A 21,141-nucleotide genomic window follows, 5' to 3' on the forward strand; every position below is an offset into this window, starting at 1 on the left:
TTCGGCGCCACTTCTTGAGAGATGATATTCGCTCTTATGATAATTATCGTCTCTATTTCCAATTTGGCACACATTTTTAGAGTTAATAATCAGATGAATAATAAGAATTCCAACGATGAGATCATTATAAAGGCAACGTAAAACTATCCAAAAAATTTTTTAACAAAAACATATTACTTAATTTCAAAAAAATTACCATGGTCTGGTATTAATTTGAAAATCATATTTTTTACGCTGGATATAAAGTATTACAATATAGTGTATTACAACTTATCGGGTCTCTACCATACATTTTGAACAGCAGTACAAAATTTCGTCGCAGAACAGAATGTGGAGCGCCGCGCGCTCCGAAGCTTGAAACGGGAATGTCGCTTCTGCCACCATTTTTTGCCGTTTAATTGAGAATGTTATTAGTGTGAATTACATCCGCTGGGAATTAGTCATACATATTTCACTGCACCTAGAGCCGCGGATAAATGCCTGTGATTGAATTAGCCGTAATCGAACGGGACGGACAGGAAAACAAATGTGCTGCGTACCGGAAATTATTTCCGGAAAATGCTTGATTGCACTGCGGCCACTACGCTATGAACGCCGGGACAGATATCAGTTGTAAATGTAGTGTAGATTGCTCATGACAGGGCCCGTGAGTGTTTCAATCCAGCAGCATTTTGGCGCTGCACATAGCCAGTATACGACTCCTCTGTAAACTGTCAAGTGTGCGGCGGAATATTTTCTCAAGGAGTAATTATATGCGCGGGGCCACAGTCAATATGTTCATCATAACACTTATAACAGCGATGAGATGCTTGCTTTTTCCAGACTTTTTCATTCCACACTGACAACGTGGCGGCTGGCCGGCCCGATATTGCCGACTCCTCTTCATCATCCCAGCGGCATCAACTGCAGCGGCGCGATATTAATACTGGATTGAAGAGGTCGTTTGTTGATCCTTTGGCGATCCGCGGGGCGGGCACAGTGCCGGCAGCCACGGCAGCAGCGGCAATCGTCGCTATGCTGCCGACTATCAGGCACATCCGGCCCTGCTCAATCCCCCGCAGTCCCTGCCCACCACGCAGTGCCTCTGTCCGCCAGGTAAGAATTTGTAATTATGCTGCACTAATTTATGCAGCATAAGTTTAAAAAAAATAAAACTTGTGCTGGGCAGAAAATTTTTCTGTGGAATAGCTCTGTAAAATAAACCAATTCTCACAAAATATTGGGGTATATGTAGTTCTAAAAAATTTTGTCCGAGAAACAAATTAATGAAGTGATAAAAACAATAAATAATTTCTTTAAAAATAGATTTTATTTAATTTTGTATGATAAAATTTTGGTTTAATGTTGTGCGATATGAGGACTGAATCTGATGTGATCAAGTCATCAAGAATAGAGTGGAATATTAGTGTACATATACCGGAAGAAGCCTAAACCCATCATAGTGTCCTCTGCTTACATTCTTGAAGCATATTGAGCGCACTGGCAATGTGAGGATAATAATGAGCTTTTGTCTATACAATTGCCCGTTGACAATTGACACACCGTTAAGAATGGGTCTTTTGTGGCGGTTGGCGGGGTAGCTCATAAATTACCTTGATCACGCTGAGCTGTCTGTGAAGCTTTGCACGTTGGACTGCATATGTTCCGTTTTAAATACAGATGTTAACCTTTCGCATCGCGTATACCGGCATTGGCGGCACGCAAGCGTATACCGCTCATTTATTCTCAACTGTCCAATAATTTACCGTTCGTCCCAGAAGAAATTATCCATCTCGACACCTTTTCTTGGCTCGGCTGAAAAATATATACAACCGGCCATTGGAGAGGATTATTAACCTCGATCATGGGGAGAAGAAAAAAATTAATTGCCATAAATTTTCCCTCTTCCAATATAGCGGCGGCAGCTGACGTTTTTGCTCGCGAATTTGATCGACAAATCGGCGCTAAACAGAGCGTAATATCAAGTTGTCAATGGCGCATGTATGAATATTCATCATGCAACCGCGGCCTATGAATGTACGATACGGGGTATTTAGGGATTAGGGCAATGTACCGCGTAAAAGTATGCTGCTGGTCACAGGAAAGTCTAATGATACACGGAGAATTTTGTGGAAAACTCACGCGGACAATGAAGCTGTCAATTGTAAACTAATCGCCCGTAAGAATGCGGTCTTCACCAACAAATCAAATCGGATTCTCCTGACGCTAACGTTTCCGGACGCCGGTAGCCAGTTCATTATGTCTCAATACAGCTGTCAGATTAAACAGTGAGATGCGCATGGAAGATAGATAAACTGGGAAAGGTGCATCTGTATTGTTGGGGTATACAAAACATCTTCCTGATTATATATGTGCGTGTGTGGTTAATAAATTGGCCCGGAGGTTAATGTGGCGATCGCTATCTGATCGTCTCCATTTCCTTGCGATATGCATCGGTTTACTTTAATTGACATTTGTGCGATAATTAGTTGTTCGGTGTGCATCGGATACTTCAGGTCAGGCTTACAGTTAGATGATTAAAAGGCATTTAACAACCGCACGTGCACTGCCTGCCATATACAGTACTACAATGCAACACTTTGCATAAAATAATGTTTTACGCCGCAAAAAATCGCAAATAACGCAAATAATGTTCGTTATTGCTTTTTCAATTTTTCCATGTATTCCTGTTCGGCTCAGATGCAGCCAGCGCATATAAGGATATGCAGGTGTGCGCGCCATACAGATCACACATTTGCATAAAATTGCCCGGCTCATAACAAGCCGGAAAATAGACGTAATGATGATGGTGCCATTTGTGACACATGGCGGTATTGTTGCGGCTCAATACCCGCCTCCTCATGATTCATCTGCATTTTGATAATTAATCGACTTGTAATGAATCGCTACAGAATGTCAATGAATTGCATAAGGTTCGTTTGTCTTCAGTATTGTGGTTTGCCGGAATCAACTCAATGAGGGTCATTGAATAGTGATTGCTTTTTCCAGATGAAATGATGTGATAATTATGCGTACGTTTTGTAAACTGGCAGCTTGAAAAGGATAATTGCGCGTATTATGGACATGGATAACTCATTATAAAGTTTTCTATCAGGCTATTTTATTCTTTTGCTAACGTCTCACATATTTTAAAAATATTTAAACTTAATAAAAGAAATTAAATTTACTATTAAACTGCAACAAAAACATGAATAAATTGCGAAGTTTGCAGGAAAGATTTAATTAATTGGGTAATTTAATCTGTCGACAAGCAGGGCTGGCTGGAGTTGTTGTTTTGTGTTATGATTAGATCATAATTATCCGTGGAATGTTTTGATCATGCTTACACGGCGGCTGATGTTGATTGTTAAACTGGACCACATGGAGGCTGAGCGTGAAGCCCCTGGCTGGGAGACGATGACAGAAGATCGGTATAAAAGAACCATTAATACCCCATTTTCATCATTTATTGTCTGGCATATTTTCTATCTTGGGAGAGATTAGCAGAGAAACAAATCCCAAAAAGGAAACCTAATACTCCCACTTCAGCTGATCAAACTTTGCGCTGCTTAGGCACCTGATCTGCTCGGATACTGTATGTTTTTCTTGTACAGTATTTTGCTCTCTGCCGTCAACGATATATTATAGATTTCAAGGACTACATTTTCAACTTCACAATTTTCCCAATCCTGAAACAATACTTTCTTGGAATTGTAATTATACAGAAATCGCTTCTCAGCATTTAAAAATTGCATCAAATACAACTGTGTAAATTTCCTCTAACAATAAATGTATGTACACTCTTTCGAACAAAATTAATGTGAAAATGCATTTTTCGATTAACGTAACAAAAGTAAAAAAAAGGTCTATTTGAAGTTGCGGTACTGTACCACGGTGACTGTACTTTGCGTGCTCATTTTGCCTCTTAGTCTTCTGGCTGTGCATCAGGATGGCGCACACACACGCCGAATGGCAAATGCCACACAAGGGAATCATGAGAAAAAAGTGTCGCCTTTGCGTTCTGTAAATATTATGAAACTTGCGGTTAGTATTATAGAAATAGAATACTAAAGCGTTTGTGTGTTTGACATTTGAACTATTAAAATCCTCACTACCAACTATTTGCGCCATTTACAACCTGTTAATCCGCTATTGGTACATTTTATTTTCATTTACCACTAATCGCCGGCCAAGGCAAACGAACGAGAATTCTTTAGGGAAATATAAACTTTCCGCGAGATGACATCGTTATCCTTATGCGTGACACAGTCTTGAGGCTGGTCATATGCGTCAAAGTCAATATTGCCGGCTTATATAAGAAAAACAATTACATACGTAGATTGTGCTTTTCGATTAAGTATCTTATAGGTAGCTTTCAGAAAATAAAATACATGAAAAGTAAAAGATGTTGTTACATGCATTTTATAATTTTGAAATTTTTTGGGCAATTAATCATTTTTAATAAATTTTCTTTCTTGTAAGCAAAAAGTAAACTGGCTAAAATTAGCACAAATTTCGAACTGGCAGCTACTTTATGAAACTTGTTAAAAGTCTTAAGCTACACCGTAACCGCTCGCCTTATCCAGTGTCCACTTTGTGAACCGCATCGGATTACTACAGTTGCCGATAGTTTATCTGCAACTTCCTTTTTAAAACCGGATACCTCATAGGTCAATCTTAAAAATTACAGCTCGGGCGATATCAAAATTCAATTTCAAGTGGGGATTAATTGTACATCTGCTCAAGCATTTTGTGAGCTGACCAATCTGCAGTTAAGCCGGCTCAGTAATTACTATTTTTTAACTATCAAACTGCCGGATTTTTGGATGTGCAGCCAATTATGCTGTCCATGACATAGCACGGAATTAAGACACGAAATGGTCATTTTGGGTTGTACTGACAATGTATTGGCTGGAGGGCACGAAGCAGTAACATCTTTATTAACAACTTGTTGACGGTGCTCGGGCGTCCGATGGGGGCTGGGAAAGAATTTGCGTTTTATTTTATTATTGTCAATGGCTAGCGTATCAGTCCAAATTGAAAGTGGCCATTCCCTACTTGAATCTTTCGACGCCAGGACTCTTCAAATTATTCACTACGGATGCTTCGGCCCTGTCCGCAGCGTCGAGCGGACACATGCATGTACTGGCGATCTCGAGCTGTCTGTTGCCAAAATGTGTAATTTTATTTGACAGCATCAAATCGTAAATACCGTAGCAATTGCAATACGATATGCACAGCAATTTTCGTGGCAGTGTGCATGCGGCATACGGCACGCATGCGACAGACACAACTGTGTTTTGATTCAAAATACATTCTTCGGTATCACTATCCGTAATTATGTTATATTTTCTTTGAACCAAAACAGATAAAAAATATGAGTTATTCAATAATATAATTATATACCGCTTTTTCGCCAATACATATGTTTATGCAGTACTGGAAAAAAGGCGCACTTGTTTTAAGATGAAAATATTTATCATGAAAAATACTGATTTATTCTTGGATTAAAATTAAGGTCACTTCTATGCGCCCCAAAAATTTAGGGCGCATAGTTATTTTGCTATGCGCCCCAAAATTTTAGGGCGCCTAGATAATTTGCTATGCGCCCGAAAATTTTGGGGCGCATAGCACTTTCGTAAAATTAATTAGCTATCCATATGCATTAAAAATACAATAATGGTACACAGATGCAACAACGCTAGCAATTACCTATTAATTTTACTGTACAGCTTTCCATCAGCTACATCCACTCCTCAGAAAAGATTTCGGTGAAACACTCAATTTGAATTTGAATGAGTCGAATTCCTGTCGGTGTTGCACACGTGCAAAATGTGTGCCAAATGTGTATCTGTCACCGGAAGCTCTCCGGCTGCTCCGGATAATGTATGCCGGGCGTCGTTATCCTGCATTATGACGCATCGACACAGCACTGAGCCTGTATTTCATCGCTCATAACGTGTACAAACGGGGTTTATGTTTGATTTTGCAAATTAAATATACTTTTCATTTGTATAGATACAATTTAACGCCTTCAAGCCGTCACAACAGTTAAACAGCGGCTGTACATTGCCTACTTATAGCCGCAGCTTACCATCTGTAATCCACTGACACACTTCGCAATATGCGCAAAAGGAGCACATATTCATAAAATAATCCCTTTATACTACATTTTCACTGACATGAGTCAACGGTGGACACCGCATGAATACAATTAAAGGGCAACATTCATCCTGTTGTATCAATACCATATTTCATAAGTTTGTATGGATTATTGGCCGTTTATTGATTGTAGTGGACAAAAGTCTGCTATACTTTCGCCTCGCACCATTCAGGCAAATATGACCATACGGCAGATGCAGCTTAGGTCAATTGGCCGGAATAAACGGGATTTGGGGTGGCCGGTATAAATTTCAATTATTTTAATAGTATTATGTCCAGAATGAAACAGTGCATAATGTATGTATTGTCCGTAGTTTCTATTTTTTCCCCATCTTTATGAAAACCTGATTAATATTAATCTTTGAAATTATATTTAGCCTCTAGCAAATTCAATTTAGAGAATGAAAATCAAACTGAAAAATACTGTCAACCCCATTAAAATTTTTTGTCTACGAAATTTAATTTTAATTCATTGTAAATGCTTTCTGCTGATAGAGTGTGTGGATGTTTGGAAGGCGGCGAAGCGTATCGTATCTGTAAACATTTGGCCAGTAATTAAGTATTTAGTGAGCAGGTGACAAATATCGCGTTTCATCGTTTGGCGCTGCCCCGCCGCAAATGCTTGCGTGCCGTATATTTCGCCGGGAGATCAATGTACTTTAATGTATGGGGCCCGTAGATGAGCGTAATTTGAATATCCAATATATATGTATTTCCCGTAACCGTCAAGGTCGTTAATCGGTGTGTGCGTCCGCCGGTAGGTACATATATGTGAAGATGAGAAAAGCCGGGGTGACAGGACTAATTGTGAAGTATGGCAACTGGTTTTCTTTTTCTCGTTAAATCCCCAGTAAATTACTGGATAATCTCTCTAACAAACTGGCCACATAATTAGTCAGTGAAACCGAAATCTGTACTTTTCTTAAGCCGATAATCTGCAAGTACTCCTGGTACATATTTTGATCCTTCAGCATTCAAGTGGCGCTTGTCATTTCCTCCTGGCTTTGGAGCTGCCGGTAGATCAACGCACTTGAGATAATATTAACCACAATTTGTATGCGGAGCACTATGTCAATCGGCGTTTTTCTAGTGCCGGTTTCCCGCCATCTCCTTGTCACCTTGATTAATTATCAAAGGCCCGCGTGAACGCTGTGCTAATATTCAAATATATAACAGTGTCTGACACCATACTTTCTCAAACAAAATATTAAAATAATGTTTTCAATAGTAATATTTGTATAAATTAAAGTTATTTATTGTTTACAACAAACCAGAACAACAAAGATGCAACATATTCGAAAATATTCTAACTGTGTGTGGTTGTTGCGTACTGTATACGTAGTTGGAATTAATTGACGTATCAAGCGCATACTGCATGGACGAGCATTAACAGGCAAAAATTAGTACTGTATGTATTTTGTACGGTAACTACAATACATCCACTAACCAGGGACGCTCTGTCGGCAAAGTTTATAAGCAAATGGTATATGTATACATTTGCTAAATTGACATTTCTGCTTCTGTTAAGTGACACGATTAATCTTAATTTTTGTACGAATTTAAATTAACCACGCTGCATCAGTAGCACAATATACCTCCATAATATACCTCCATTTTTTGTTCGACCAGACTTGAAGTCCCCTTGGGGTTGTCTGCTCTTGTGCCGTAATAATAATAAATCGGCTGTGGTAATTGATACATTTTTTGTTGTTGTAGGACCTCCAGGAAAACCGGGAAAACGCGGTGCGAAGGGGGATCCTGGTGAATCTGGACCAATGGTAAGTGCCATGTACGCTTTTAAAAATATTATTTTGTTTTAGCACTATTATTATTTCCGTATTTTTTTTGTGATACAACTTTTATTGTTAAACAATTAAAACCTGCTGTGTGCTCTCTTTCTTCAGCGTGTCTGTTTGTGTCCTAAGTCCTTCTTTCGGGTCCGTTGTATACATACTTCCTGAAATCTCAGTCTGTGCTCTATTGCATATTTTTAGGGCCTTCCAGGGGCTCCTGGTAGGAATGGGTTCCCTGTAAGTGTGTGTTGCTGTCCATTGTTAACATTCTGGTGTTGGCGTTACTGTTAAAATTCTTCATTATCTATTCACTTCGTTCCATCTCGTGCATGGTGCTAAAGGTGAAGGGTCACTGTAATGTCAGCTTGATAATCCGGGATGAGGGGTGTGCTGATCCCGATCTCACACTCTCACACATCACCTTTCATGAACTTTCCCTCTTTATGTGCACTAATTGCTCTAAGCTTGGTCTTCCTGTGGACTAAAGCACTGTCCGGTGTGCGTTTATGATAAATACACTGCAACACAAGGACATAATCCTTTTACACATCCCAGTTCACCCAGAATGCTGTTTGCACTTCCATTTTGAAGGGTCCGCGTGGAAATCCTGGGTTGCCTGTAAGTGTCACCTGCTGCTCCGTAAAAAATCCCATCAGAGTTAAATCTTCCTGTTTTCTGATTTATCATTTTGGAATTGCAGGGAAAGTCTGGAGATTTTCTGCAAGGAATTCAGGTATGGGAGATGCGAACTCAGTAGTCGTTTATCTATAGTACGATACATTTTATACATTTAACTTCATTAAATAAATATGATTAAAAAATAAAATACATTTAGACTTTACAAAATTCTCAATGATGTATTTTTGTTAGGCCGATGACCCGAAGTTCCTCAATACGATGCAGCTGTTGAGAGGGCCCCCTGGACCTCGGGTAAAACAAATACTAAAATATTTATTGGGGCGTTTATTTAAAAACTGGAACTTGCTTTTCAGGGTTCCAAAGGCGACCGTGGTTTCCCTGTAAGATATTTATTGACATAACTGTATTTTTTTAATATTGACTAACGCGAAACACGAGTTTGTGACAACTAATGTTTTGGTCTGAATACAGGGCTTCCCGGTGGGTGATACTTAACAAAAACAGAATGCCCAGACTGATCCCGTTTGATTCCTGCCTGCGTCATTAGCTGACAATTACTCCCTTCACTGACAATGACACTGACACTGACACATACACGCATCCCTTGACCTTTACCCCGTGCATGAGATGGCAGTTTATTTGCTGATAGCTGCAGAACTGCTGTTTGTTTTTGCATCGACAATAACACCGAATGCCAATATGCAAATATAAACAGTGTAGTTGTAATTATGTTGATTTCATCTATTACTTTGTGCTGCAGGGACCAATCGGTATGGACGGACCCAACGGCCCTAAGGTACGCGTATAACGACTCCTTTCTTCCTGCCGGCATTTCTGCTTTGGAAAACGGTCTTGATTTTTGATGACCAAAACGCTGGATTGTTTCTAATTGTTTACATGACTTTAGTACACTAAAAGTCTACGCAATATTTAAAAAAATTTTATTTTTGCCGAATTTAAAATCGTGTTTGATTCGTAAAGATTACACCAAATAAAACCTGTATACGGTGTGCATCGCACAATACGGCATCGCATACGGTTTATGTCATAGCAACGTACGTAGTTATGTAATAATGCATTCCTTTCAGTGCGTGCGTATAAACCAAATGAATTATTTATTGCTGATATTAGGGTGATATTGGGCCAAAAGGTGATAAAGGTGATCCGGGAGATTCCGGCGGTGAAGCCTATTACGGCAGCAAGGTACGTTGGAACTGGCCGCTTGGATGATGGAACACACAACGCTGGCCCGCTTTTTTATTGTTCATGCACACACCGGCTATGTTGCACTGCTTGATTAGTTTTGCTTGTTGCGTTCATCCCCGCACATTCAGCACATCGTCCCCATATTACCCTGTTCACTTGCTTGCGCACAACATGCTCGCACCATTGTTTTGTGATAGAGTTGTGTTTTGGGACTGGTGTGTTTGGACTGACTGTAAGAGTGTGATTGTGATGTTATAGGGTGGAAAACCACGTTCAGTGTCACAACTAATGAATGATCCCACTGACACACGAAGAGCTATTTTAAAGGTTAGTAGTGCATTTCTTCCCATGGTTTGAAACGCCCAGAATTGTTGTTTATCCCGCGTACCGATTTACTTGTCGTTAATTACAACCAAAAACAGCTTCGCTACAATATGTTGCGCTGTAAATAACGGGACAGCCGTGCATGCCGATTCCATTGAGTTGCTTTAATCCGCTATGACAACAAACATTGGTGTAAAGTTGGCAGTGCTGGATCTCGGTTGGGGAATTTTTGTTGGGCTGCTTGGGTAACACCGCTGCTTTTTTGTCTTTGCAGGATCTCGAGGATTTTAACGTGCCTTCTGAACTACTAGCCAAGCTGAAAGTATGCATCAACGAATAATATTGTATAATGCACGTAAATTGAACTACCGTAGGTGCTAATTTTACGCTCTTTTCGGGCACTCGCTTTAGCATTGTAACTTCACAAGTAATACTTGAAGTGTTACGGTATTTTTGTATTGTCAACCGGAAAAGCATTTAAAACCCTTGTTGCAAGAAAACGGAATCGTTTTTGCAGTTTTAAAAACAATTTTTTAAGTAGTTTCCATTTTCCAACGAGTGGCACGAGGCCCCAAGCAGCTGACACCTTGAAATGTAGTGTAGTGGCTTGAGGCGATAGGTTTGGTGAGTTTGAGATTAAAAGCTGTGACTAAAGCCCGACTGCTATGCAGACCGCTAAAGCTTTTGAACTCTTTTTCTAGAGCCTGTAAAGCCATACTTTTGCAATTTGCATTTATATTTTCCCAAACTCTTGCAGTTCGAGATACAGAGAGACAGGCTTAATTTGTCGAGGCAGTATATTAGACAGCATATTAGGCAACATGTTACCATGCTTAGAAGTTACGTGTAACACTGTAAATCTTGCACAGGGAGAAAAAGGAGAACCAGGACATGCGGGACCAGCAGGACCACCGGTACGATATTAGCGTGATCAAAATGACATTGCGCTGACGACACTTCACGCTGCATTTGCCGAACAGGGTCCAGTTGGCCTTCACGGTTACGATGGCCAGCCGGGTCGAGCCGGGCCGCCTGGCTCCAAAGGGGAAGCGGGACCGCGTGGCTTCCCTGGACCACAGGGAGAGCCGGTAAGGTCATGCCGGTTGTTGTGGGATATTTTTTATATCGTCCCGTTGTACTGCGTTTGCCTGCTTTGCTTTGCTGATTTATTTCGGTTCAATTGTTTAGTTTGTTTGTTTGCCGTTTGTCGTTATTAGGGTGAACGTGGTTTGCGTGGTCTGATGGGACCACCCGGTGTAGGCAGTCCAGGACGCGATGGTGGTCCTGGTCATCCTGTAAGGGCAATTTTATTTGCTGTCCTGTTTTGCGCTCTTTAAATTTTATAAGCAGTGATAAGGATTTTTATGTTTATTACCGGTTCAATTAGCCCTTTTAATACTGCTCAGCTTTTCCGTAAACGATATTCAGTGTTTCATTTTCCTTAGCGAAATTGTTTACAACTGGTTTCCATTTATAATGCTTTGCTCTTTCAAATGACCTTTAAGTGTTTTTATTGCAGATTTTCTTATTTTGTTGTTTTTGTTATGAAATGCATTTATTCGCTCACTGTTAACGTACAATAATTTGAAATTGTCATACAGGGTGCTAAAGGTGATAAGGGCGATAAAGGAGAATACGGCGACCGGTATGGTCTGCATTATGAAAGCAATGGTCTGGTGACTTCTGGGCCCCTACCACCCATACCCTCCGGAAATGGAGTAATGGGACCACCGGGTATATATCAGCTTCTCTTACATGCCGGTGATCTCTTCTCTTACATATCAGCTTCTCTTCTACAAGTTTGTTGCGAATGTTAGGCCCCCCTGGTCCACCAGGAGAGCCGGGATCCGCTGGAACTAAGGGTGAAAAAGGCGACCTGGGAAAACGCGGCAAAAAGGTTAGTGAGAAAATATAATGAGTCTGGCGACGATGCTGGGATTGATGATTTTGAATAAGGAGCATGCAACTTTGGGTGACCCTGAGAACACTTCTTTGAACGTTGCTTGCTACTCTTGTATTACTTGTTGTCAAATCGCTCTTTATAATTTCCGTTTTGTTTTTCTTTATTTCGCTTCTGCTTAATAATTTAATACTTGCGTCGCGCGCGTGTTGCTGTCCCTCATCGGTGCAGCGGTGATTACTGCTTACCTTGCTATACTCCTTACTGTTAACCACTACATGTTTCTCTTTAACGCTGCGGTTGAATAATTAACGGTAAGTTCGGCATCTGATCTTTTTTCTGTATATACCTTATGTTACATTATAAACATTATTAATAAATACTATTTACAGGGCATTGGGTTTCCCGGACCACCCGGGCGTCCTGGTCCCATTGGTAAGTAACAATGGCACAACATTATACATTTCCTGGTTTATGATATTGTATGCATTCGAACGGTATTCTCACTTATGACAGTTTCATTTCGTAATAATTAAGATCCGTTTTTAGGTCCACCCGGCCTGCGCGGACTGTCTGGTCCATCTGGTGATAAGGGAGAACTTGGGTTGCCAGGTACCCAGGTAAGACCGACACAAATAAAATGTAGATGCATACATCTTTCTCACATGTTCTGTGACAAACCCTTTGATTCTGTAGGGCTCAAAAGGCGACAGGGGAGACAAAGGTGACCCGGGTCTACACGGTACCCGTGGTCCACCCGGTCCGTTAGGCGATAAAGGTCACAAAGGCGATGTGGGACCTATGGGAGCTCCTGGTTTTATTGGCCCACCGGTAAGTATATAAGTGCTTGCATGCAAACTATTACTCTGTATCGATTTTGGTTTTGATTTGTTAAATATTATATATTTTGTTATATGTTATTAATTTGTTATAGGGCATGCCTGGACCACCCGTAAGTATTGTACCACATTGTTTTGGTATCACCCCCAGTGATATCGCGCACGATGAGAATGCATTCCTCGCAACCCAATAATAACGTCAGTGACTGATTTGACTAACCTCGTCGTAACATTTTGAAGGGTGCTCCTGGAACTAATGTCGAAATAATGTCAGGCGTGAGTGCAAATAACTTGACTCAAGTTGCATAAGAGATGAAATCAAGTTGCATTAACACTCTTTCCTGCCAGGTTGATTCGCGAGCGACAGGCCGGCCACTAGGTCTTGGGGTAAGAATAGTTTTTAAGTCTAAAGAGAATTCCAGCAGTAACTGTTCCGCGTTGGCAGGGTATGGGCCCACCGGGTCCCCCGGGACCGCCCGGTCCACCGGGTTTCAAGGTGGGTGTTTGATTTTCTCTAAAGGTCACATCCAGTTTGCTTAATCGAGCCTTCATATTGCGCTGCAGGGTGAACCGGGACGAGACGGTGGCAAAGGTGAGTTGCAGTTATTGAACTGACATGTTCCGGTGGTTTCGATATTCCCATCGAACGCTCTAATTTTGATATCGCTGCATCAGTATAGATCTTAATTGCATTTTGTCTATGTGATCATGTACTCATGTACATTACTGGTTTGTTATCAACAGGTGAATTCGGTGAGCGTGGCGAGAAGGGACTTCTTGGGCCAATGGGTCTACCAGGACCGATGGGACTTCCGGTAATGCACAATTGTTTGTGGACGTTACTGCCGTACTGTGCTTCAGCTTTTCCCGCTGTATCTGGGTTACGGTGTCCCTAGCTGATTAGGCTTATTGGGATACTTCCACAACACTTTTAAACTATTTCAGGGTATTGAAGGGAAGCCGGGTCGCGATGGTATTCCGGGGCTTTTGGTAATCTGGTGTCGGGATGCAATACTTGCTTCACAGCGTTCTTATCATTCCCTGCTATGCATGGCTGCTTGCATGAGGCATTAATACGCGCTTGCTTTGATCCCTCATGATTTGTTTCTTCTGATTACTGCTCCGTTGCACAATAACAAAGAAACATTAGGGCTTCCTGACAGTAACAGAATAGGATCAGTGACTCTGACAATGCTAACCAAACATCCGACTTCTGAAACTGTGTGATAACTAATAATGCTGTATATGGAATTACATTTATTAATTTACTTTTATCATTATAAACAGGGTCCGCCAGGCATGGATGGACAAAGAGGTAAACGATGCCTCGCGTTTGCAGCATACAGATGCCAGATACTTATTGTTATTAATGTTCGAACAGGTGCACCAGGAGAAAGCGGTCCTAAAGGTACCATCCACTACGTTGTCGTTTATATCATTTTCAACGTTGAATTCATCTGAAAACTAACATGACTGTTCTAAACAAAAATTCTCTTAATTCGGCGAGCAGGTGACAGAGGAGACGTATGCCAAAATGTAAGTGTTTGATCAAATGCATGTCGCCCGACTTGCCGGTGATTATCTGGATCACCTTGCAGGGTATTGACGGAGTCCCCGGTATGCCTGGCGCTAAAGGGGATAGAGGTGACAAAGGAAAACGCGGTGCCCGCGGTGCTAAGGGTATGCTGTTACTGGAGGAAGTAATAAGATTATTTCTTTGCGAAATTTCAAGGAGTCGACCTTTTACCATGTAAAAATGTAAACATTATAAAAATATGGGATGTACGTTGTTATATTTAGGAGTACAAGCTAGCCGTCTGACACATATAATAACCGAAATATTAGGGATTTAAGATACATGAGCCAAGGTGGTTCAATATGCCATTTTGCATAATTTTTGACTGACGAGTGTTAAAATTATCCTTGCTACAGTACATACTAACGAATTTTTCGAATTTTTCAGGCGATAAAGGAGAACCTGTAAGTATTTGCTTGGTTTACACTTTTCAAGCCGGTTATCACTCGATAATCACGAGTGAGTATGACTATAGGGTATACCCGGACTGGATGCGCCCTGTCCTGTGGGGCCGGATGGACTTCCCGTCCCGGGCTGCGGATGGCGCAATCAGCAATCCATATCAGGCACTTAAGCGGTGCGCTGAACGGTGGTTGTGCCGGTTGCATTTTGGAGCGACTCTTGAGTCTTGGCCCCCGCAATCTTGTGATGCCTTCGGCTGGCCGCATTTTCTACGAGCGACCAAAGTTGTCTTTTTTCACTGCAGCAGAGTTTTGTTGACTTTCTCCTCCGCGCGCGGTTCCTGTTTTTTTTCCACTTTGTATGTTTTCATTTTCGTTAATGTCTGACTTGTGCTCTGTACACACGCTATGGATGGTGTTTTTATATACAGACCAAATTTACAAAAACAGAAAGACTTTGTTGTTATTGTGGATTGATGTTTTAATGTATAGTTCGTTCTTCAGTCAGGTTTTATAGAGTTTTGGATTTTTCTGTTGAAAGATTTAGAGCCACTTGTACGTCACTGCCAAAGTACCGCATGCGTGGTTGTTGATTTTGTATGCCATATTTAATCGTTATGGATTATTAAATTGCAGGCAAAATCTGTTGTGTATACCCTAAAAACGCACAATGTATTTAACAAAAAATCGGTAATTACTGCCGTTTCAGTTGGGCAGAGTCAGAGTTCTCGTATATAAATATTAAATACCCTAACCAGCGCGAGCCGGGCGAATCCCAAAAATCCGTACCGGTGCACCCGATCCGTCCCTGTTCTTCATAGGCGCAAGTATCACTTTTTCCGCCCACGGGCGGCATTTCATCCAAATGGGCCGCGTACTCGATGCCTATTTTGCCATGACCGGCGATCAAGACATGTGTACCCCAGCTGCTGGACACCGGTTGACGCGTAGCTTCGGGGGCGGGGTCAAGCGAAGGGCTATCGACAATGATCCCGCGGATCTGCCGCTCCATAATCAGGAAGCGTGTTGCTGCTGGCTCAAATCCTGGAAAGTGGAGACCGCGAAAACTGCGGTAGGGTTCGTTATTGTCGGCACTGTACATCCGCTGTCGATCCGGCCAACGTTGTCCCCATTCTGAATACATGCACACGAAGGCACCGGCGGGGATGCGGCCATAGGTGGCCTCAAACTGGTTGATATCCGCCACGCTGACGCCGTAATCGGGATTGGCGCGCACTTGGGCAGTGACGTTGATGACCACCGCTGGGCCAATCAATTGGTCCGTGGAGAGATCCGCCATGTCGCTTCTGCTCAAAGCCCAATAGATTTATTTGGCAAAGCAACTCACGTAAATGTCATACCCGCTAGAAGATATTAAAATGATGCAAGAAATTTTAAAAAATCGAAAAGCAGCCAAAGCCAAACATTAATTTGTAATAGGTTATAAGCTTTCCATCTGTAAATGTACCCATGTACGCAGCACGCAAAACCACCAACCCGTTGCGGCTGAAATGAGCAGGACTATCCAGATGTGTGCCGACATGTTCGTGAGCCTGAAAATGTCCTTGGCGCATAACAACATCTCCTGTTTTCCCTATTTTCTCGTCAATAGTTAACTGGAAATCGCTCTGCTGGAAAAAGGATACGGTTTGTGCGTTGAAAGGGTACGTCAAGTCGATGATATCTGCCGGTGAGAATTTAAACCGCTCCACCGGATATGTAAAAATGCCAGCAAGCAAAACAATCAGGAAATAAATTACGATAAATGGCTTCCCAGCCATTTGCAGGCTTCCGAGTAATTTGGTTATCAGTAATGTTATAAGCTTCTAGTAGGAATGAAGTTGCTTGAGTATTTCAAGCCCTTTGTAAACATTCCAGTGTTAGCAGTTTGGTAAGATTATGATGGTGTCTCGTTAATAATGGAGATACACGCCTATTTGCATGATTAAAGTTTCTAATTCAACAAAGCAAAATTATTTTTGCCGGTTGTCTTCGGTTTTATTTTTGGTTTTCCGTTAAGAAGACGATACAAATCAGTGTTCATAAACCGCGAGAAGACGACCGTCTAACGAAGTTTTATCGGTGATCTGTTAAGTAATCGCATGGACTTTACCTGCATGGCAGCCGTGGAATATTTTGCCGGTGCATCGATATCTCCTGTCCAAATTTTGCAAAAACAACAGATACAGCAATTTATGCGTTGTACCTGAATTACGTTAGATAACCATGTAAACATACATAAGTAATGTATTATAGAATTTAAAAAAACGTTGCAAGACTTGCATATATACTCTAGTATCAGCCACACAAAGCCGATGGAAAATTGAACAACGAAGGGTTATTAACTTATTACGCGTACGTGCAGGTGTATTTAAAAGTACGCGTATACTACTGTACCGTACCATGAGTGCAGCTTTGACCAAAATTTACAATTTTTTTGGATTGCGTGCTTAATCAATGGTAATGCCGGAAACCGAAAACAAGGCTTAACAACCTTAATCCTGAACATACAGCCAATAAGAAAAATTAAGAAACAAAATTTAACGGATTTTATGTGAAGGCCGAATTCCGTAAATTCGCGTGGGTGCTCCCGATCCGCCCTTATTCTTCATGGGTGCCAGAATAATTCGCCCACCGATGGGAGGCATTTTTTCCAAATGCGCTGCGTATTCAATAGCAATCTTTCCCTTAGTAGCCAGCTGGAGATGTGCACACGGAATCGCCGCCGACGCCTTTTCCTTCTCGGCCGCCGCAACCTCTTTCTTGATTTCGGCGGCTGAATCGACCGACGGTCCATCCGTGCCCAGCCCGCGGATATTCCGCTCGGCGATGAGAAAGCGTGTCGCGGCCGGGTCAAAGCCGGGGAAATGCAGCTGATTGAAATCACTACCGAAATGCGGTGTCTCGGCTCCGAAGGAGCGCTGTCTGTCCGGCCAGCGTTTACCCCATTCGCCGTAGAGAAACACGAAGGACCCGTCGGGAATGCGTCCGTGGGTGGCTTCAAACTGGTGAATATCCGTCAGATTCAAATAGTAATCGGGATTGGAGCGCACTTGCGTGGTCACGTTGATGATGACCGCTGGACCGACTAGTTGTTCCGTTGACAAATCAGACATACCCTTTCTGCTCAAAATAAAAGACATCACAGTAGAAATCATAAGCAGCATTTTTCGTAAAAAGCAAAATTCTTTCGAGTTCTACTCTGAACATTTGTGTGCATGGTTAGTCATTTGTTTTAATGTTTAAATATAATTAATTATTATATAACCTTAATTTTTTTATTTTGTTTATGTTTTTCGTTTATTTGCAATGACGCACCGAAACATACCCGTTGCGGCCGAAATGTGCTGGACTGTCGAGATGTGTACCACCGTGTTCGCCGGCCTGGAAATGTCCCTGTCGCATGACTACGTCGCCGTTCTTGCTCAGCTTTTCATCAATTCGTAATGTAAAATCATTAAAACCCTTTTTCTGAGGGAAGTAAACGGTCTGCGGATTAAAAGGATAGGTCAAGTCGACAATGTCTCCCGGTGAGAATTTAAACTTTTCCACGGGATAGCTGTACACTCGGCCGATCACGAAAACACAGGAGCAAAATGAGATGAAAGGAACAGTGTTCATTTTTTCACACAGGCTAGCTACTATGACTTCAAGATCTTTACAGACGGTCTGGAAACGCTAGGCTTCCGTAAGTTGTTGTAGTTCTTCCCCAGAATTTTTTAAAGCAAAACCGATGAAAATGCCTTTAATGATTTTAAACGCAAATATGCGAATACTCTGTATACTGTACACTGCTCTAGTAAAAAAGTTTTAATGCATATTATGGTACGTATTGCACTGCTTATGGAGACATCTGTTATCTATCTGCGTTGTAAAAACGATGGACATCAATGTTTGTGAAAATAAATATCACAAATCGGTTGGCCATACTGGCCAGATTGGCACCTCGCCAGTGGAAAGTTTGAAAATTGTACCACAAGCACGACGAGTACTTTTATTACTGCAACGTAATTCATTCGTGTTTGTGCACTGTATCGTAATCATTTGCGTGTAGCAGTTTGACGTCTTACTTCAAGCAACACTCTAAATCTAACGGTCCCCAATTAGAATTTGTTTTCTTTAATCTTGATTCTTGATCACTAATTTTTTTAAGCCACTGAATTTTCAGATATTTTTGTCTTGCTCTGCATTACATTATTACTATTCGCATCAACGCAGTTGCCCGTAAACAAGGGCATCGAAGGTCTTCAAATTACTAAACTACAGTGCACCCATAAACTTTGCCGCAATGTTAATCGTACTGTTCGCACTGTTATTGTGTTGGAAAATATCGAATGTGCAAAGCGCACCCGTGGAGACCGAAGTGGATTTTTCCTCTGACAGAATTCTTGATCTTTCCTATACTTATGACAAAAATACCGTATACTGGCCGCACGGGAAAGGTTATGACACCTTTAATTTGACAATGATTGCCTACAACGAAGCGGATCCCGACAAAATCTTTTATCGGGCCGGCTATTACAGCACCGGCGAACATGGCGGTACCCATATCGACACCCCGGCGCATCTTCTGCGCAACGGGTACGTTTTATTTTGTGCTCACAGAATGTAGTAGCACGGTAGTATACCGTGGTAGTAGTAAACCGACAAAGAATAAGACATCATATGTGCACAATATAGTAGAATTTTTATTTTTTGAGCTATTAAACAAACTAAATTTATTCATTTTTCTTGAGATAAATACATTTTGTTAGCACTAGTGTGGCCTCTTCGGGACTTCTTCACGTAACGCATTTAGCATTGTAGGCATCTTTTCGTAAATTAAGACGGTAGGCGGTTTTCAAAGCTGCATACAGTTGATTTTACATTTTTTGGTTTGCAGAACGGATGCAGAAAATCTTGAAATACAGCAGTTAATTGGCCCTGCTGTCGTTATCTCCATTGCGGAACATATTCAAGCGGGTCATCTCGACTACGCCCTGAGTCCTTCAGATGTCTCCCAATGGGAGTCGCAGCATGGTCGTATTCCAGACGGCGCCTTTGTCTTCCTGTTTGCGGACTGGGGTCAACGCTGGCCGGACAGGCAACGCGTGTTCAACGTGGATGACCTTTCCGATTATTCCCACATGCGTTTCCCGGGTTTCCATCCAGATGCCATACAGTGGCTCATTACCCAACGTGACATTCGCGGCGTGGCTTCGGATGGACCTTCTGTGGAGAGCTCGGTTGATATTGCCAGTGAGCGGATGGGAACGCACATTCTGTTGGCCAAACACAATCGGATAGGTGTGGAAAACGTGGCTAATTTGCACAAAGTACCGGCAACGGGTGCGACGGTGATCCTAATGCCTATGAAGATTTCCAATGCCACCGGAGCTCCTCTCAGGCTTTTCGCTGTATTGCCTGAACAAAAAGAATAATAACGGCTTCAATCGCCGTTTTTATTTCATGTTCCAGTATATAAACCGCTTTTTGCCACTGTTGGCGATGCGGCTGCCTTCATCTTCCTACAAGAATTAAAACCATGAATAGAGTTTCGTCACTCATTGTGTTCTTTTCTGCTTTATGGTTTCTAAATTTTTGTTGCGTATTGACAACATAATTTTGGCACTACTCAAATCGTTACAAGTTGTTATTACTTTATTTATGCTGCACTCCTGGCTGCGGAGAATCAGTTGCGTAGACGATTATTTCGTACACATTTTGGTTATCTACAGAAGATCGTTTTATGCGAATCTTAATCAACAACCAAAACAGCAATAACAATATTAACAATAACATTTTAATGGTATATGAATAATATATTACCGTAACTTTCTATTTTTTCAACGTATGATACGGTATGGGTATGATACCTATCTGCAGAAAAAATTTACGATTTTTCTTAGCGAAAAAATTAAAATCACTTGCAGCTCCAGTACACAGCTAGTATAATGGCTATTACCTGTTAAAAGCAGCGGCACTTTATGCTTTTTTTATGAATCCTTATAAGATTTATATAAGTCCAGAAATGTATACATACAGCGCAATGCAAGCTCTCGCATTAGATCAGGTTCTGCTGAACTACCCGTAGTGTTAGGACCGCTTTTGCCATTTGTTGTGATTAGCAGATTCAATGACACAACAAGTTTGCTGGAACCGGAACTGGCGACGTGGGGAGCAGCGAAAGGAGACAATAAGACAAACCGCCGCTGCAAAAAGCGTCTATAGAAACTTCCTTACCGTGTTTATATTATTAGTTCTTCCTCCCTCCATGCGTTTTTCCCAGTAATAAACAAACAGTTATCTTACTGATTCATCTCTGAATGCAGTCGGTAGCTGT

The 21,141-nt window shown here is 41.5% G+C and overlaps 4 protein-coding genes across 10 annotated transcripts; 2 read left to right on the forward strand and 2 right to left on the reverse strand.

Annotated features, from left to right (window-relative positions):
* Positions 1-1,023: 1,023 nt before the first annotated feature.
* On the forward strand, positions 1,024-15,131 carry LOC129599880 (collagen alpha-1(XXV) chain-like). Of its 7 annotated transcripts, XM_055498225.1 has the most exons (32): positions 1,024-1,095; positions 7,858-7,919; positions 8,136-8,171; positions 8,526-8,552; positions 8,635-8,667; positions 8,805-8,864; positions 8,927-8,953; positions 9,334-9,369; positions 9,705-9,776; positions 10,038-10,106; positions 10,378-10,425; positions 10,973-11,017; positions 11,084-11,191; positions 11,321-11,398; positions 11,705-11,837; positions 11,921-12,000; positions 12,396-12,438; positions 12,553-12,623; positions 12,700-12,834; positions 12,938-12,955; positions 13,083-13,118; positions 13,191-13,229; positions 13,288-13,338; positions 13,407-13,434; positions 13,587-13,657; positions 13,788-13,832; positions 14,130-14,157; positions 14,224-14,250; positions 14,353-14,378; positions 14,441-14,522; positions 14,806-14,822; positions 14,894-15,131. In XM_055498225.1, exons 2-32 carry the CDS (start codon positions 7,917-7,919, stop codon positions 14,990-14,992), a joined length of 1,671 nt encoding a protein of 556 aa, XP_055354200.1. In that variant the 5' UTR covers positions 1,024-1,095; positions 7,858-7,916; the 3' UTR covers positions 14,993-15,131. The 7 variants fall into 7 exon arrangements, with proteins under 7 accessions (XP_055354200.1, XP_055354203.1, XP_055354202.1 ...); XM_055498228.1 differs by lacking the exon at positions 13,788-13,832; XM_055498227.1 differs by lacking the exon at positions 13,083-13,118.
* A 216-nt stretch (positions 15,132-15,347) lies between these two features.
* LOC129599882 (isatin hydrolase-like) lies at positions 15,348-16,817 on the reverse strand. The gene is made up of 2 exons (XM_055498233.1): positions 16,317-16,817; positions 15,348-16,126 (listed from the first exon to the last, which is right to left on the reverse strand). The coding sequence occupies exons 1-2, from the start codon at positions 16,598-16,600 to the stop codon at positions 15,514-15,516; spliced, it is 897 nt and encodes a 298-aa protein (XP_055354208.1). The 5' UTR covers positions 16,601-16,817; the 3' UTR covers positions 15,348-15,513.
* Positions 16,818-17,116: 299 nt separating this feature from the next.
* LOC129599887 (isatin hydrolase-like) lies at positions 17,117-18,702 on the reverse strand. Its single transcript, XM_055498239.1, has 2 exons — positions 18,148-18,702; positions 17,117-17,942 (listed from the first exon to the last, which is right to left on the reverse strand). Exons 1-2 carry the CDS (start codon positions 18,438-18,440, stop codon positions 17,360-17,362), a joined length of 876 nt encoding a protein of 291 aa, XP_055354214.1. The 5' UTR covers positions 18,441-18,702; the 3' UTR covers positions 17,117-17,359.
* Positions 18,703-18,818: 116 nt separating this feature from the next.
* On the forward strand, positions 18,819-20,352 carry LOC129599883 (isatin hydrolase-like). The gene is made up of 2 exons (XM_055498234.1): positions 18,819-19,400; positions 19,702-20,352. The coding sequence occupies exons 1-2, from the start codon at positions 19,108-19,110 to the stop codon at positions 20,237-20,239; spliced, it is 831 nt and encodes a 276-aa protein (XP_055354209.1). The 5' UTR covers positions 18,819-19,107; the 3' UTR covers positions 20,240-20,352.
* The last annotated feature ends 789 nt before the right edge of the window (positions 20,353-21,141 follow it).

Source organism: Paramacrobiotus metropolitanus, unplaced genomic scaffold (assembly GCF_019649055.1).
Source record: "Paramacrobiotus metropolitanus isolate TYO unplaced genomic scaffold, Prichtersi_v1.0 Parri_scaffold0000157, whole genome shotgun sequence".
Taxonomy (NCBI): Eukaryota; Metazoa; Tardigrada; class Eutardigrada; order Parachela; family Macrobiotidae; genus Paramacrobiotus; species Paramacrobiotus metropolitanus.